This window comes from Hemitrygon akajei, chromosome 10 (genome assembly GCF_048418815.1).
Source record: "Hemitrygon akajei chromosome 10, sHemAka1.3, whole genome shotgun sequence".
Taxonomy (NCBI): domain Eukaryota; kingdom Metazoa; phylum Chordata; class Chondrichthyes; order Myliobatiformes; family Dasyatidae; genus Hemitrygon; species Hemitrygon akajei.
This window is the reverse complement of record NC_133133.1, coordinates 22,281,964-22,301,624: the sequence shown is the minus strand read 5'-3', so window position 1 is coordinate 22,301,624 and position 19,661 is coordinate 22,281,964. Positions and strand designations below refer to the sequence as shown.

At 41.5% G+C, this 19,661-nt stretch overlaps 1 protein-coding gene across 1 annotated transcript in view; it reads right to left on the bottom strand.

Annotated features, from left to right (window-relative positions):
* Window positions 1-10,398: 10,398 nt before the first annotated feature.
* Window positions 10,399-19,661, bottom strand: part of LOC140734216 (beta-arrestin-1-like) — a 51,030-nt gene continuing 41,767 nt past the window's right edge. The window contains exons 10-13 of the mRNA XM_073057896.1: window positions 17,837-17,921; window positions 13,667-13,739; window positions 11,391-11,528; window positions 10,399-10,486 (exon numbers count right to left, since the gene is read on the bottom strand). Of these exons, the coding sequence (XP_072913997.1) occupies window positions 10,399-10,486; window positions 11,391-11,528; window positions 13,667-13,739; window positions 17,837-17,921 (384 nt within the window). The remainder of the gene's footprint in view (window positions 10,487-11,390; window positions 11,529-13,666; window positions 13,740-17,836; window positions 17,922-19,661) is intronic.

The window sequence follows — 19,661 nt, the reverse complement described above, 5'->3', positions numbered from 1 at the left end:
CAGAAATAGAGAGTAGGTGTTACCCCGACCAGAAAATATGTTGTATCAAATCAACCACTCTCCAGCTTTAATTTGTAAATACTTCATATGTATAATTATGAGACATAAAGGGAAACTTTCTAATAAGTTCAAAGATTCAAAGTTTCATTTATTATCGAAGTATACATCTCTGAAATTTCGTCCTCTCCAGATAGCCACAAAACCAAGAGAGAAAAGAATGGCAGCACAATCATCAAAGGGTTAAAGAAATTCAAAGCACTGAAATTTAAAAATTTCAAATAAAACAGAAATGCTGGAAACACTCAGCAGTCAGAAAGCAGCTGTGTAAAGCTAAACAGTTCTGAAACATTATCTCTGTTTCTTTTCCACAAATGCACTTCTGAGTGCTTCCAGTTGTTTCTACTTTGATTTAAGGGTTAAAAAAGAAGAACGTTTATTGAGGAAGCTTGCAAACAAGCAAGACTGAATGGTTAGTAAATTGGGGAGGAGCGAAAGTTCTGATCCAGATTAATTTACTTATCACATGTACTTTGTAGCATTGGGTGGCAGATTCATCTCTACCAAAGGATGTGTAAGGGACTCCTTCCCTCTGCTGGCCTGCAGATCTCCCTTGGGCAAGGTGTAGCACCTGCTTAGCCCCCTGATCAGGGTCACATGAAGCCATGGGGATAAGTGGTGGATGGTCATATGAGCAGCTGGTGCACATCACAAATCCTGGTTATGCGACAACTGATACCAGGCAGACAATCCCTGAAGAGTATTGGTAATGGCTGGGGTCACCCGCCTTGTAAATACACTGCCCAGGAGAAGGCAATGGCAAACAACTTATGGAGAAAAATGTGCCAAGAGCAATCATGGTAATGGAAAGACCAAGATTGCTCACGTCATATGACATAGCACATAACAAACATCAAAACATTTTAACAACACACCTGAGGGTGTTTGGGGGCAGCCTGCAAATATCAGCACACATTCCAGCGCTAAAATAGCATACCCATAATGCTCAGCAGAACAATGCAGAACACAACAAACCAGAAAATAACAAGTAACAAAACAATGACAGAGAAACAACCCCCATTTTACATACACACACACACACACACATTATGAAAAACTGTTCACAAGGTTCATAATGCGAGGCAGGAAGATTTGGATTGGAACAGCTGTGAGTGTAGCATTGGAAGAGCAGAAGCATTTGAAAAGAGACTGGAGCAGCAGGTTTGCCATGTAACGATTTCTTGATGTAGTGAATACATTATCTGGTTTATTGTTAACAAGACAATGCATTTACCATGAAATTTTGACCTAGTTGGAATGATGCAACAAATTTCTCAACAATGATAATAAACTTGATTCTGATTCTCGAAACAACATTGTCATCTTTGACTACTTGAGCCAATCATGCTCATTTTTATTTATTCTTTTCTGGTCTTCCAAATTTGCAATGAGCACCATCCTCAACCATTTGCTCTTTTTTTTATCATTCTCCACAGATGCTGACTAACCAGCTTTACATTTCTATCAGCTCGCGCTTATGAGTCACATTTTCAGCACCTCCAATAACTATAATGTTTAATGAAAAGGAAATGTCATATAATTCTTCCATGACACAATTTTTATGATCAGCATTATCAAGACTTTACGGTTTGTACACATTTCCATTTACCTTGAAGTGAGGTCTCCCAGGATTCTAACAAAAGAATATCAAAATAGGAAAGCAAAAAAAAACATAATTAATAACTCAAATACAGAGAATTAAAGAATGATACAGTACAGAAGGACATTGTTTAGCTTCTCATATTGGTTTAGAACTTCAAAATTCAAAGTTCTAAGTAAATTTTATTGTCAAAATGCATATATGTCACCATATACAACCCCGAGATTATTTCTCTAGTGCGGTTTCTCAACAAATCTATAGAACAGCAACTGTAACAGGATCAATGAAAGACCACCCAACTAGGGTGTTCAACCAGAGTGCAGAAAACAAAAAACTGTACAAATGCAAATATGAATAAATAGCAATAAATAACAAGAACATGAGATAAAGAGTCCTTGAAAGTGAGTTCATTGGTTGTGGGTACATTTCAATGATGGGGCAGGTGAAGTTGAGTGAAGTTATCCCCTTTTGTTAAGACCTTGATGATTGAAGGATAGTAATTGTTCTTGAAGCTGGTAGTGTGAGTCCTGAGGCTCTTGTACCTTCTACTTGATGCCATCAGCAAGAAGAGAGCCTGTCCTGGGTGATGGGGATCTCTTCTCTTGCTTTTCTTGTTGAAAGAAAGAAGAGAATGGACATCCCCCATTCTTTCAAGACAAGTATTCCAGATTAGTAATTATTCACTGTGCTAAAAGCATCTTTGCCTCTAAACCTTTTGTCATTGTCTTTTAATTGGTGTCCTCTGGTTACCGATCAATTTTCTGATTTATTTCATCAATAGCGCTCATGAATTCAGACTCCTCTGTTCAACCTCCCCATGTGCTCCACAACTAAAACTCCCATTACTTCACCATTGTGGTGCACAGAAAGAATTCGAAACAATCATTTGGTGTACTTGAGATGGAAGTTTACATAATGCACAGAGGAATGAGGCAAAAGAAGCTATACATTAACGACCTTGAAGTGAGGTCTCCAAGGATCCCGATGAAAGGAAATCAAAACAGTCAGACAAAAACATGATGAATAATAGAATTATATAGATTTAAAGAATAATACAGTACTAAAGGACAGCATTTGGCTTTTCATTCCGGTTCAGAACTTGTTCATCGTTTTGAAACATAGGAGAGAATCTGTCCTTCCATCCTTTCAAGAAATATATATCAATGAAACATGACACACAAGGGCTTTGAATGTGATCTGCATATTGTACATTTTACAAGTAAGACTTGGACCATAAAGCTGAGTGGATACTATTTCCATATTAATATTCATATTTTTCCATATTTATAAAGGGAAAATAAGAAGTATGATCTGAGCTTCTTCCAATTCTTTTTAATTCACTTTGCCATACCAGTATCCCCAAATCCTTTCTCCTTCATGAGATCAACTTACTTCCTTGTAAACACACACATGATTTTTACACCAACCATTCTGAGGTGATAATGAGTTTTACATTCAAGCTTTTTCACAAGTAGAGAAGTTACTCCTGAATTTAGATTCTCACTGGTAAAGGCAATACCATACGAGCATTAGATAAACACTCTTCATATGACAAGCTGTTCAATCTTGGGATCATTTTTGTGAACTTGTTTTGAACCCTCTCCAGTTTCAAAATACCCTTTCTAAGATAAGAGGCCCAAGACTGCTCACAATTCTCCAAGGGAGGCCTCACTGGTGTTTTATAAAGCATCAACATTACATCCTTGCTTTTATATTGTAGTCCTCTTGAAATAAATGCTAACATCGCATTTGCCTTCTTCATCACAGACTTAACCTGCAAATTAACCTTCAGGGAACTCTGCACAAGGAAACCGAAGTCCCTTTGTGCCTCAGATTTTAGAATTTTGTCTCCATTTAGAAAATTGTCAAACCCTTTATTTCTTCTACCACAGTGCATGACCGTACAAATTCCAACACTGCATTCCATCTTCCATTTCTTTGCCCATTCTTCTGTAGCCCCTCTACTTCCACAAAACCACCTGACCCTCCACCTACCTTTGTAGGATCAGCAAACTTTGCAACAAAGCCATCAATTCCATCATCCAAGTCACTCACATATAATGTAAAAAAAGCAGTCCTAACATAGACCCCTGTGGAACATCACCAGTCACCAGCAGCTAACCGGAAAAGGCTTCCTTTATTCCTACTCTCTGCCTCCTGCCAGTCAGCAACTGCTTTAACCATACTAGAATCTTCCCTGTAATACCATGGACTCACAGCCTGTTAAGCAGCTTTGTTTGGCATTCCCAAAGGTCTTCTGAAAATCTAAGTACACATCAGCCGATTCTTCTTTGTCTTTACTGCTTGCTATGTCTTCAAAGAATTCCAACAGAATTATCAGGCAAGATTTTGCATTGAGGAAACCATGCTGACTACAGCCTATTTTATCAGCTTTTTTGGCACCGGAATGATGGTTGCCACTTTGAAAACCAAGGGGACGATAGATTGTCCTAGAGAGATGCTGAATATATCTGTCAGCACTTCCATCAGCTGGGCTGCACAATCTTTCAGAACCCAACAAAGTTGACATAACTGTGGCTAACAAGTATTCCAAAACCACATACTTAACAATTGATTCCTATACCTTCCCAACCACTGAGGTCAAATTAACTGGCCTGTGATCTCCTTTTTACTGCCTCTCTCCCTTCTTGAAGAGTGGAGTGGTATTTGCAATTTACCAGTCTTCTAGTTTCATTCCAGATTCCAGTAATTCTTGAAAGATCATTACTAATTCCTCCACAATCTCTTCAGTCACCTCTTTCAAAACCCTGGGTGTACTCCATCTGGTCCATTTGACTTAACTACCTTCAGACCTTTCAGCTGCTCAAGAACCTTCTCCCTAGTAATGGCATCTTCATACACTTCTGACCCCTGGCACTCTGGAACTTCCACCATACTGCTAGTGTCATCCACAGTGAAGACTGATACAAGATACTTATTCAGTCTGTCTGCCATTTCCTTGTCCCCCATTACTACCCATCCAGCATTGTTTTCCAGTAGTCCGATATCCACTTTTCCCTCTCTTTTACACTTTAATGTGTCTGAAAAAGCTTTTTGTATCCTCCTTAATATTATTGGCTAGCTTACTTCAATCTTATCTTCTTAATGACTTTTTAGTCGCCTTCTATTGATTTTTAATAGCTTCCCAATCCTCTAACTTTCCTATAATTTTTACTCTATAATATTGTTAAGGATCCGGCCTGAACACTGGGTCGAAGGGCCTCTGCTGATAGCTCTGGACCATGACAGTCCTTAATTTCTGCCTTCTTTCACCTGGCCATGTGGGTTTTGACCCAGCCCCTTTCCTTACTGGACTTCTGCCAATCACCCACTTATCTCCTCTCTAGCACCCACCTGTTTCTGTTTTCACTCATTACCCGGTCCATTTAAACCCTGCTTTGACTTACATTCTCTGCCAGTTCATCCCAGCTCTGATCTGAGTTGTTCTAGCCTGCTATTGTGGCTGCTGACAACTGATTTTGCCTGTTTTGGCACCTGATTTCTGCCTGCGTGATCTGGATCGTCTGCCCTTGCCGGACTGCCTTTCCTGGGTAAGACCTCTGCCTGCCATTTTGGATTTGTGCCTGCCTCCAGTTTTTGAAAGACTGTTGCCCTTGTGCTCCCTAATAAATCCTGGTAAAAGAGCATTCATTGGTCTGCACTTGAGTCCTACCATAATCTGACCCAACCTGACAAATATACCCTCTCTGACTTTTATGTTGGCTTTGACTTCTCTTTTAGCCACGGATATGTCATCTTGGTTGGATTCTGAAAGATTGCGCAGCCCAGCTAATGGAAGTGCTGACATCTCTCTAGAACAATCCATTGCCCCCTTAGTTTTCAAGGTGGCAACCATCAGTCTAGTGTCAAAGATGGTGACAGTAACCTGCATAAATGACTATTGTCCAGTGGCATTAACATTAACCATTATGACATGCTTTGAGTGGTTGGTCATGGAGTATATTTAAAAACTTTCTCCTGGCTACACTCCCTTTCCAATTCGCTTTTGTAAATCAATCCACTGATGATGCAATAGCCTCTGCCTTCTACTCTGTTCTGTCCTCCTGGAAAATGGGGTCTTGCATGCCCAATCAATCCCCAAGGCTGTATACTCAGCCCACAGCTGTTCACGCTGCTGATGCATAACTCTTTTGCAAGATCCAGCTCAAACTGTGTCATCAAGTTTGCAGATGACACAGTAATGGTTGGCCTTATCAAGAATGATGACGATGAGACAGAGCCTAGAGAGGAAGTGGAGGGGCTGACGGATTGGTATGAGAAGAACAACCCAAGTTTCAATGTGGCGAAGACAAAGGACATCATTGTGGATTTCAGGAAGGTTCAGACAAGCCATCGCCATCTGCGAATACATGGCTTCTCTGTAGAGAGAGTTAGTGCACCAAGTTCCTGGGAGTTCACCTGGTCCCTTAATATCACCTCCCTGAACAAGAAGGCACAGCATCGCTTCCACTTCCTGAGAAGATTGAGGCAAGCAAGGCTCCCATTTCCCCCATCTTAACTGTGTTTTACAGGAGCACCAATGAGAGTGTCCTGAAAAACTGCATCTCTCTCTGGTTATGGGAACAGTCAAGCATTGGACCAGAGGTCCCTGCAAAGAACTGTGAGAACAGCTGGGAAGATCATGGGGTCTCTCTACCATCCATCAGGAACATTTATCAGGAGTGCTACATACACAGGACCCTTAGTATTATTAAGGATCCCACCCATCCATCCACCATCTCTTTGACTTTCTACCATCAGGCAGGAGACTACTGTGTATATAAAAAAAAAAACAAGAACAGTTAGAATGAGAAACGGTTTCTTCCCTCAGGCCATTAGGCTTCTGAATTCCCAGCTGCATTGTCTTCAACATGTCACTGGTTAATCTGTTTTGTAGTTTACAATATTTAAAATTAATGCACTTTAGTTTGCTATTTATGATTCATCCATAGATTTTATCGTTACCTTTTTAAATTATCATGTGTTATGTGCACTACTGTGCTTTACACCCCGATTCAAACAAACATTATCTCATCTCTATACGCATTATTTGGTTATAAACATTATATATGTGCATGTAGTTAAATGACAATAAACTTCACTTGACTTGACTTGATGTGTCCTGTGCCTTCTGAATTGCTTCCAGAAACTCCAGCCATTGCTGCTCTGCCATCATCCCTGCCTGTGTTCTTTTCCAATCAATTCTGGCCAACTTCTGTCTCATGCCTCTGTAATTCCCCTTACTCCATTGTAATACTGATACATCTAACTTTAGCTTCTTCTCAAATTTCAGGGTGAATTTGATCATATTATGATCACCGTCCCCTAAGGGTTATTTTATCTTAAGCTCTCTAATCAATTCTGGCTCATTGCACAGCACCCAATCTAGAATAACTGATCCCCTAGTTGGTTTAACCACGAGCTGCTCTAAAAACCCATCTCAAAGGCATTTTATAAAATTCCTCTCCTGGCATCTAGCACCAACCTGATTTTCCCAATTTAACTGCATATTGAAATCCCCCATGACTTTTGTAACAGCTCCCTTTGGCATGCACTTTCTATCCCCTTTTGCAATTTGTAGACCACATCCTTATTACTGGTTGGGGTGTCTGTATATAACTTCATCAGGGTCTTTTATCCTTGCAGCTCCTTAGCTCTACCCTTAATGATTCAACACCTTCTGACCCTATACCACCTCTTTTTAATGACTTGATTTAATTTTCACTGACAGAGCCACACCACCCCCTCTGCCTGCCTGTCCTTTCGAAACATAGTGTATCCTTAAACATTAAGCTCCCAGCTGTAATCTTCTTTTGGCCATTATGCAGTGAGGCCTCCAGCATCATGCATGCTAATCAGCAACTGTACTACAAGTTCACCAACCTTATTTTGTACTCTGCATGCATTCAAGTATCACTCCTTCAGTTGTGATTGTGGTGAACTACATATACCTGTCTGGACTGCTCCTGTGGCTCCTCCCACAGACCCCTGTATAAAGGCGATTGAGGCCTGAGCCCGGCCTCATTCTCCAGGATGTAGTGTTGTTCGTTCTTCCAGTCAATAAAAGCCAATATCTCGCTTCTTACGTCTCAGAGTGAGTTATTGATGGTGCATCAGTGATATAATCCTTTTCAATTTTGTCTACCGTTTACATTGCAACTCATCCTGTTAACTACAATTTTGCCCTATCACTAGTCTCTCCTTTCCAGAACCTTGTTACACATTGTCTTTGTAAACCAAATACCTCATCCACGGCACTCTCACTCTGGTTCCCATCCTCCTGCCAAATTAGTTTAAACCCTCCTGAACAACTCGGTGAACAGCTTATCCAAGGAAATTATAAAATGTAGATGGTTTTGCAGTATGGTGACAAAATATAGAACTAATATAGTAATTATGTATAATATAGGTTCGTGACTGTAATAGGAACAGCTATGCAAGTCAATATACTGTAATTATATAGGTTTATAGAATTAGGGAAGTTGATATATTTAGGCAGGTTTAGTGAAAGTGGATACAAAAGTAAGGACAGCATAATCTTATTTTTCAACTAAATGTATCATCAAGATTTGCATACTGCACATTTAACTGGGACGTAACTATAGATTTTTACTCCTTGCGTATGTGAAAGATGTAAGTAATAAAGTCAATTCAATTCAAAATTTTGTGGATAGCAGTTGCTAAACAAAGAGGATACAGTAGCTAGATGTTAGGTTCCTGATAGCATAGGAACATTGATTAAGTATGTTAACCTCTGTAATGGTATATATTGCCCTAGCTTTGTAAGTCAGGTAGAACAAACCAGGAAATGCTCTGGGGCATTGTACTGATGCATCAGGTTATACTGTGAAATAAACTGCCTTATTTTTAATGGATTGACTTCAGCACTGATTTATAAATCACTAACAATGAAGGCACAATGCTAATCACCGTTCACTTGCCACCACTGGGAGATTTGCAGAATGGTATATGGATTGGCCCTCTGGTTGAATAGATCTCAGTTAATTACTCACTAACTGTGAGTAATGTGGATCTGAATGTCAACACGGCCTTGTTGAGAATGTGAAAAGGGTAAGGGATACGTGTAGAGGGGCTGGGCGAGGGGTAAGTTTAGCAAAATATGTAGACAGGACAAGAGAGAGGTACGTCATTGGGGAATTAAGGAGAGGTAGCTAAAATAAGGTGCCAGGCCAGATGTGGAGACCACAAGGAAAAGGGAACCTGCGACCACAAGACAATGTGTTTGCTAAAGTATTTTGAGTAATACCTATTTCAAGTGTTTTGAAGTGCGTCTGTATTAATTCCAAGAATTACGCTTGGACTTTTGCTAATTCTGAGTATTTTGCATGCTTAGCTATGCAATAGCCAATCAATTGATGAATTCGAATCGGTAACCATATTTCCGAATGTAGTACCCTGCTTTTGGGTATAAGTATGACCTTTGTAAACCGACAAATTGGGAGTTGGCTACCTTACACCCAAAGTGTGTGGGGCTGCGAACTCCTCTCTGAATAAAAATCGTTTCAGAGGTAATATTGTGTCTCTGGTGTTTTTCCTCAACAGAGCAGGTTAATAATTTCAGGTTGACATTGTGACTCTGGCAAATGAGGTGAGAATGCTGGAGGGAGGGGGAGAAAAACAAACTACGAGGCTCCCTATGCAGAATCCTTGGAGGTTGAGAGACTACCCAGATAAATTGGTAAAATTGCCAGCAACACCCTTGTTCCAATTTTGGGAAGGATTCCTACCAGCTTGTGTTTCAGAACACCCTTGTTGTCAGGAATCTGTTCCAAGGTTGTACCCAAGTGATGCCTAAATTCTAATTCAGTAAATAAACACCTGATTACTAAAATAGTACTTCTATTTTTGAAGTAGCTGTTAAGAGTTCCATGAATATTAATCACAAGCAAAGTAAGAGTGAGAATTAAAGCTCTGGCCCAAAACACGGGAACACTGGGTAAAGCTCTGGTCTGGTAAGATAACAGCATGCTTGGTTGCATTGTCCTTTCCAGGTTCAACGAAAGGTGTAAATAATTGTTTTAAAACACCTACACACACAAAATGCTGCCTGGCCTGCTGTGTTCCACCAGCATTTTGTGTGTTGTTGTTTGAATTTCCAGCATCTGCCGATTTCCTTGTGTTTGCGTTTTAAAACACCTAATGGACATTGGTCATACAAAATACTGCATAGGCAGTTCATTGGTTCGTTGGCAATACCGGCGACAGAGAAGCTGAATGGCTTTGGTTGTTACATAGGCCGGGCCTTCATACCGCTGCATTGCCTGTTACAGCCACCCAGGAGAGAGAGCACTGGAAGAGGTGTGGGAATGAACCACGGCTGTGCTGGAATCTGTAGTGGCTTGGGAGCTAGCTCCTGCAGGCCAGTTCTCCCAACAATGCTGCTTTCCTGTGTTCTTTCCTTAGAAGATAAATTGGATTGTCTTCATCTGTGACAGACCCAATGTGAGATGAGAAATTGTTATGTACTCGTTCTTGCAGAAATGTGGCTCCAGGCCAACATCCCATGCATTATCGAACTTTAGTCCACACCACTCAGTGACTTATGCTAAAATTATTTTGTGACTTTATATATTATAGTAAATATTCATGCTTTGTGCTGTGTACTGTAAGTACTGTGTTTTGCCCTTGGCCTGGGGAGGAACACTGTTTCATTAGCTGTATACATGTGTATGGTTGAATGAGAACTAAACCTGACAAACTTGAACCTGAAGTCAAATTACCTACCCGCCTCGGGAGGCTATCACTTTCACCTTCATCAGGTAGGAGACAAGGATTCCAAGGACCTCTTTATCAAGTTCTGGTCTGAGCCTAGAAGGAAACATAAGCAAAGGTAGCAAAGACCACAGAATGTAAAACAAAATGGAGAGGGTGTGGCATATCACACTATGTTTGGATGATTATTTCCTGTGATTCTAACTTAACATTGTCTACTTTATTGCATTGGAATTATTTCTCATTCTCCAATATCAAATTTTATATAAAACAATATGATATATATCAATATCTGATATAAAACATAAGTGAAGAAGTGAAATAATGTAATGCTTTAGGGAAGAAATAGGCTGATTGGGTACAACAAAGATCGTGAATGCTAGGATCAAAGGAAGTGAATGGGCAAAAGAACAGGGAAGCGCAAGTTGAAGGTGGGTTGTGGTGGTGGGAAGCATGGACATAACTAACGTACATGTAATATTAGGCAGGGACAGGATGGGGCCATACATAAGATGTAGAAAATGGGCAGAGTTGAAGGAGAGTGAGACGTGATCAGGAAAGAAGAAAAGAGGAAGTGGAGAAAGAACGGAGGGCAAAATGAATGGAGGGATTTCAGGACTGAAATAGGGAGAGTGAATCGGGAGAAATCAGATGAGAAATTAACTAAATATTTCCTTGTTATTGAGAAGTTGTACATTATAAAAAAGAATGGATATAAAATATTCTTTGACATGTTGAGGTTCATTATAACACAGCTCTGAAGAGTTAAACTCAAGAACAGTTACTTCCCCTAAAATTCTCTTTTACACTTGTGTACTGAAGAATGACAATAAACAATCGTGGATCCTGGATCTTGAACTTTGAATTTCTGGATGCCAATGAAAATTGGGATGTGCTGGATTTAACTGTAGCCTCATTACATTCTGTACTGCTCTTCATGTGAGTCCTCGGGGTTTGTAATATAGTGTGCATGAGTGAGGTTCCCATTCGCCGGACTTACATGGTACTCGAGGCCAAGTTAGTGTCCTCGTGTTTGAGTTTCCCATCTAAGGCCAGGCCTCGTTTCTTCCGATTGCTGGCCAGAACAGGAGTCAGTTTGTAAACTTTGGTGAAGCTGGAATTGGCTGCCACAGTGTCCCTGGAATCACACATACAGATCATAAGTTAAAATCAATCCAGTTTTACTGTATGTTTATTTATTTAGAGATACTGTGTGGAACAGGCCTTTCTGACCCAATGAGCCACATCACCCAGTAACCCACCTATTTAACACTAACCTAATCACAGGACAATTTACAATGACCAACTAAGCTAATAACTGGTAGGTCTTTTTGGAGGAAACCAGAGCACCCGGGGAAACGCACACACTCACAGGGGAACATACAAACTCCTCACAGATGGCGCTGGAACTGAACCTTGAATTCCGGAACGCTGCGGGTGAAATAGCATTGCACTAACTGCTACGCTACTGTGGGCCCCCTACTAACATGTTTACAATCCATTTCATTAACAAATTGGGGTATGATGTGTTCGTCTTGCGCACTTAAACTCCTCCAGCAGTGCAAATTCCAGTCCTTATTTTTGGTACTGATTACTTTAATTGTCCCAGGGACCATTCTCTGGCTGAGAAAACAGACAACTGATGTGCTCCCCACTTGGTGCATAAAAACATTGCCTTTATGGTAGCCAGTGATGTGAATAATAGTATGGAGCAGCCAATTTGAATACCAGTGTGTCACACGTGGAATTTCTCACACTGGTGCATCTGAAGATTCAGGCCCACCCTGTTAATTGGCAGCCACGTTTTGGTGCCAAGATTTTAATATTTAAAGAGCACCTGAACTCAAGTTCAGTGCTCAATCATCAGCTCAAATCTGGATTCTCATCTCGCATCTAGTTTTAAACCTGTCTTCATTTCAGTCTCGTACTGTGTCTCGATTCTAGTCTCGGATACTCCAGGACTTGGGTGCTAACCGACCTCGCCTAGGTGGCACCAGTTCCACCATGATGATTCTAAACACTGATGCAGCAGAAAGCCCTACTCTGCTCCTCTGTGGACTCATGACTCTGTGGCCAGATTCTGCTCAAACTCCATCTGTAAGCTTGCAGATACCACTGTAGTGGGCTGCATCTCAAATGACAATGAACTGGAGTACATAAAGGAGACAGGGAGCTTAATAACATGGTGACATGACGACAATTTATTTTCCCTCAATGTCAACAAAACAAAAAAGCTGATCATCCAGGAAGGTGGGGGTTGGTCCCGTCTACTTCAGTTGGGGTTGATAATTTTGTGTTCTTAGGTGCGATCCTCATCAATTGCCTGTCCTGATCCAACCATGCTGATGTCACGGCCAAGAAACCTCACCAATGCCTTTATTTCCTCAGGAGGCTAAAGAAGTTCAGCATGTCCCCCGTCGTCTCCTACCAATCTTTATCAATACACTAAAGCATTCTGTCTGGATGTATAATGGCTTGGTGTAGCAACTGCTCTGCACCTGACCCCCAGAAACTGCAGAGTTGTGGACACAGCTCAGCACTTCACAGGGACCAATGTTTCTTCTAGGGACTCTGCCAGTACTTCTTGCTGCCTCAGTAAAGCAGCCAGCATAATCAAAGACCCAACCCACCCCGAGTATCCTCTCCTCCCCTCTCGCATCAGGCAGAAGATACAGTACAAAAGCCTGAAAGAGCACACCACCAGACTCAAGGGCATCGTCTATTCCACTGTTACCAGAGTCTTGAACGGATCCCTTGTACGATAAGATGGACTTTTGGCCTCACAATTTAACTCATTTTGATCTTGCACTGTATAATGTACTCTTTCAGTAGCTTTTACAATTTATTGTTTTACCTTATTCTAGCTCAGTGCATTGTGTGCTGATTTGATCTGAATGAACAGTATGTTAGACAAGGTTTTCACTGTATCTGGGTACATGTGACAATAGTAAACTAATACCAATACCCACAAAATGCTGGTGGAATGCAGCAGGCCAGGCAGCATCTATAGGGAGAGGTACAATCGATGTTTCAGGCTGAGACCCTTCGTAAGGCAATACCAATATCAGACAGACACACACACACACAAACACAAATATCCATCAAATGTATAAGTGCATTCATGCACACACAAAATAGATACACAAGTGTGAAATGCAAGCACAAAAAATTGATATACACTCATGTGTACCACACAAAACACACACTTTTGTGCATATTTACATATGCACACACTCCCTTCGAGCACTGGAATAGTACAATTCACACTTCACTTACTCTGATTCCTCCACAGCGACTGTCTTTGTGTATTTGTCAAGTTGATAAAGGACTACATCAGTGACTTGATCAACTGATTGGACAGAATAAAGAAACAATGTAATTCACTGCAACTGATAGGTAACACTCATAAAACAGTGACAAGTGATGCCCTTTCTGACACAGAACGGTAAATCAAATGTCAAAACGCACACTTGTTCCTTAGGTCTACTGGAAATACACTGCCTGCATCTTTTATCCCCTCTCTGTGTTCACACTTCAGATTCTACAAATGCTCCAATTCCACCTCCCCCTGCTCCCCCCCCCCCAACCATTCTGACTGGAAAAACAGCCTAGAGCACACGATGTGATTTACCGACAAGTGTAAAGATTTGCTTGCTAGTGTGACAAAGTCGCATGCAGTTTAATTGAAAAATAAATAGTTTATAATTAGCACAAGGTGACTCAGTAGGAATGGAATCGGCACCGCCAATGTGATAACACATTTCATAAAATATACAAGAGCATTTTATTTTACTTAGCCTATGGGATGAGGTGGTAGGGGCAATTCTCCTTGTCCAACACTAATTACCCTGAAGGAGGAGATGGATTCTGCCTTCTAGAGTAGCTGTGGCCCATCTTCTCTCTGCTTGTGTTAGTAATATGTTACACTCAGAGGGCAGATTAGAATGAACCACCCTGCTGCCTGCAACTGTGTTTGTAGCCAGGCTAGTGCCTATTGTGGCTGTACAATGGCATGTCAGAGGCCACTCACTGGGAACTCTGTGGCCTAGACATTCATCAGTAGTACTAAATACACTGAACAGTTGTGGTTGTTTCTTATGAAGTTGTAGAGCAGTACAGCACAGGGACAGACCCTTCGGCACATCTAGTCCATGCTGACTAGGGTCTACTTTCCTCCATTTGGGTCGTATTCCCCTGAACCTTCCCTGTCCGTGTACTTCTCCAAATTTCTCTTCAACCTTGTTATTTTACCAGCTTCAATTGCTATCTCTTGCTGCTTGTTTCATATACACAGTACCCTCTGCATGAAGAGTTGTCCCTCAGATCTTCTCTTGTTCAGCTTGAACATAGAACACAGAACAGCATAGCACAAGAACAGGCCATTTGGCCTACAGTGCTGTGACGAACCAGCTTAGAAGAAAATCAAATATACCCAAGTACTAATTCCTCCTACCTGCACCATGTTCATATCCCTCCATCTTCCTTACATCCATGTCCCCATCCAAACGTCTCTTAAAAGACCCTAATGTCTTTGCCTCTACCACCAGGCACTCTGAGTGAAAAAGTTACCCCTCTCATCCCCCTTGAACCTACCCTCTCTCACCTCTGGTATTAAACATTTCAACCCTGGGAAACTGATACTCTCTGTCCGCTCTATCAATGCCTCTCATAATCTTGTAAACCTCTATCAGATCATAGCTTCCAGTGCCCCAACAAAAACAACCCACATTTGTTCAGCCTCTCATGATAGCACATGCCCTCTAAACCAGGCAGCATCCTAGTAAAGCAGGAGGCCTCTCCAAAGCCTCAACATCCTTCCTATAGTGGGGCGACCAGAACTGTATGCAATACTCCAGATGTGGCCTAACCAGAGTTTTATAAACTTAATGCTCAACCTCTCATTGTAACTCAGACCCTCGTGTCCTGGCAGTATTTTTGGTAAAGCTACTTTACCATTGTTGTTCTACTATGGCACCAAAACTTCCAGTTCCTTGGCATCCACATCACTGAGGATCTCATATGGTCTGTACACACCAGCTGTGTGGTGAAAAAGGCACAACAGCGCCTATTTCACCTCAGACAGTTGAGCAATTTTGGTATGGCCCCCCAAATCCTAAGAACTTACTACAGGGGCACAATTGAGAGCATCCTGACTGGCTGCATCACTGCCTGGTATGGGAACTGTACCTCCCTCAATCGCAGGACTCTGCAGAGAGTGGTTGGGACAGCCCAGCGCATCTGTAGTTCTGAACTTCCATGATTCTGGACATTTACAAAGATGGTGTGAAAAAAGTAGAATTGGGGACCCAAGTCACCCCAGCCACAAACTGTTCCAGCTGCTACCATCCGGAAAATGGTACTGCAGCGTAAAAGCCAGGACCAACAGGCTCCAGGGCAGCTTCTTCCACCAGGCCATCAGACTGATTAACTCACTCTGATTTGATTGTATTCTATGTGACATTGACTGTTCTATTTATTATAAATTACTATGATTGCACATGGCACATTTAGACAGAGATGCAACATAAAGATTTTTACTCCTCGTGTATGTGAAGGATGTAAGAAATAAGTCAATTCAATTCAAGATTGTAGGTGCTGTTCCTGCTGGACAATATGTCAGCTGTTGAATTTGACTTTCTGGGCAGTACTAGCTCTTACTCCTGAACAAGATTTTCATGTGTAAGTATTGCAGGGAGAACAGAAATGGGGACAAAAAAGAATCAGGGTCTCCCACCCAGACCTAAAAGGGCCAATTTTGCCTTTCAAAGTTCACAACAGTTAAAAGATTTGCCTCTTCTATATCCAATGGTGTTACAGGAAAGATACTGGCATGAATAGCAGAATGGCTGACAGGCAGGATGCAACAAGTGGGAATAAAGGGGGTATTTTCTGGTTGGCTGCCAGTGACTAGTGGTGTTCCTCAGAGGTTGGTATTGGGACCACCACTTTTCACATTGTTTGTCAATGATTTAAATAATGAAATTGATGGTTTTGTGGCAAAGTTTGCAGATGATACAAAGATAAGTGGAGGGGTAGGTAGTGCTGAGGATACAATGCAATTGCTGTAGGACTTAGACAAACTGGAAGAATGGGCAAAAAAGTGGCAGATGGAATTCAGTATTGGGAAATGCATGATAATATATTTTGGTAAAAGGAACTATAATGTGGACTATTATCTAAATGGGGAGAAGGTTCAAACACCAGAGGTGCAGAGAGACTGAGAATCCTCATGCAAGACTCCAAGAAGATTAATTTACAAATTCAGTCTGTGGTAAAGAAGGCAAATGCAATCTTGGCATTTACTTCAAGTGGAATAGAATATAAAAGCAAGTCATTAATGTCCTAACCTTTATAAGATACTAGTTCGACTGCACTTGGAGTATTGTTAATAGTTTTGGGCCTGTACTCACTGGAATTTAGAAGAATGAAGGGTCGATCACATTGAAACATATTGAATAGTGAAAGGACTAGATAGGGTTGATATGGAGAGGATTCTTCCTATGGTGGGTGTATCCAGAACGAGAGGGCATGGCCTCAAACTTGAGGTGTGGCCCTTTAGAGAAGAGGTGAGGAGGAATTTTTTTCAGCAAGAGAGTAGTAAATCTGTGGAATGCTCTGCCACAGGCTGTGGTGGATGCCAAGTCCATGGGTTTAATTAAGGCCGAAGTTGATAGCTTCCTGATCGGTCAGGGCATCAAAGGAGATGGCGAAAAAGCAAGTGTATGGGGTTGAGTGGGATCTGGGATCAGCCATGATGGAATGGTGGAACAGACTCGATTGGTTGAATGGCCTAATTCTACTCCAATGTCTTATGGTCATATGGTCTTAGTGCCCCTCCTGTCAGGCCTGCCTTAATGGGGAACTCCAGATGCATAGATATTGCAATTTATCGCATGGGTTTTCTCCAGATCTGGTTTCTTCCGGACCTTAAAGATGTGAAGGTTGGTGAGATAATAGGCCATTAATTGCCCCTACTTTTTTTGTAAGTGATAGAATTCAGCAAGAATGATTGGGAACTTGGGGAGCATAAAATGGGATCAAATTGGATTAATTGGTGTTTGATAGTCTGCACAAACATATTTGAAGTTGTGTGAATCTGTGACTGTGAACTATGGGTTACGTGTTACTATAAGGCTGAAAGTGGGAAGTGCAGGAAAAGCATGAAAAGTTGCTTTCTTGCACAAACATTGCAACAAAGGGAAATTCGTTCCAGCTTAGAGTAAGAGGAATTTTGACTGTTTCTCCCACTCCACAGATGCTGGCTGGTTTGGTGAGATCCTCCAGTGTTTTGCATGCGGTTATCTTGTACTCAGCCTGAATCACTGGATCCATCATTCCACCAGACAGACTGGGTTAACATTGGGGTTTCTGTGTCACACCTTGTACAGCAGCAATTTCACATCATAGACTACGGCACAATTTTTCAAACTGGGAAAACAAACCTACCTGATAACTTAATCTTCTTCACCACCTTACTTGTGTTATTGGTGATGCAAACTGTGACGTCTATAGGTTCATTGTGGTAGTATATCTGTAAAAGAAATTTAGCTTGTATTTTCCAGGAGTTCTCCACACAATACTTAACTCAATGACTGGAGCTGTCAGGTACATTAGGAAGCATGAAAAAAAGAGCATTATGATTAAGGGGCTGATGCTAAAAGGGTTCTGGAGTTGTAAGAATGACAAAACACATCAAGTCTATGCCTCTGCTGTCCCCTTGTTATTTGGTAACAGCATTCTTCACTCATAAGCCTTGTGACAATAAAGTACAAAAAGTGCTGTTTGCCTTCTTGTTGGACTTGTATATGTTATCCAGGAAGCTCCATCTTTACCCATAGGCATCCTACAGTCTCCAGGACCAAACTCCTCCCTTTTAGAACAATAAACATTGCAATGATTAATAAACCAGTTGCTTAGAATCAAATGACCTTGCCTGTCTCAGGGCTGGCTGTGTCTGTACCTGCGCTACTCCCTGCCCCAGCACTGCTTCACTGCCACCTGTCCCACAGCCCTCCCACAGCACTCCATCCTCACCACTCCCACCAGTTTTACAGACTCACTCTCCACTCCACGTTGACAAATACAGTACATTTAAGAAATATTTAGATAAGCTCTTGAAGCACCAAGAGACAGAAAGCTGTGGGCTAAGTGCTGAGAAATAAAATTGGTGTAGATGGTTACCTAATGGTCAGGGAAGACATGATGGACTAAAGACCTTTCTCCTGTACCTTATGACTCTAACTATGAATGACTGCCCAAGACCCACTCATAAGACCATAAGATACAGGAGCAGAAGTAGGCCAGTTGGCCCATTGAGCCCACTCCACCATTCAATCATGGGCTGATCCAATTATTCCGGTCAACCCAATCCCCTGCTTTCACCCCATACCCTTTGATGCCCTGGCTAATCAAGAATCTATTTATCTCTGCCATAAATACACCCAATGACTTGGCCTCCACAGCCACTTGTGGCAACAAGTTCCATAGATTTACCACCCTCTGACTAAAGAAATTTCTCCACATCTCTGTTCTAAATGCATGTCCTTCAATCCTCAAGATGTGCCCTTTTGTCCTAGACTCCCCTACTATGGGAAAGTAATTATGCCATATCTAATCTGTTCAGGCCTCTTAACATTCGGAATGTTTCTATGAGACTCCCCATTCTCCTGAAATCCAGGGAATACAGCCCAAGAGCTGCCAGATGTTCCTCAATGGTAACCCTTTCATTCCTGGATTCTTGTGAATCTTATCTGAATCCTCTCCAATGTCAGTATATCCTTTCTTAAATAAGGAGCCCAAAACTGCACACAATACTCCAAGTGTGGTCTCACGAGTGCCTTATAGAGACTCAACATCACATCCCTGCTCTTATATTCTATACCTCCAGAAATGAATGCCAACATTGCATTTGCCTTCTTCAGCACTGACTCAATCTGGAGGTTAACATTTAGGGTATCTTGCACAAGGACTCCCAAGTTCCTTTGCATCTCTACATTTTGAATTTTCTCCTATCTAAGTAATAGTCTGCCTGTTTATTTCTTCCACCAAAGTGAATGACCATACACTTTCCAACATTTAGTTCATTTGCCACTTCTTTGCCCATTCCCCTAAATTATCTAAGTCTCTCTGCAGGCTCTCTGTTTCCTCAATACTACACGCCCCTCCACCTATCTTTGTATCATCGGCAAATTTAGTCACAAATCCATTAATCCCATAGTCCAAATCATTGACATACATCATAAAAAGCAGCGATCCCAACACCAACCCCTGT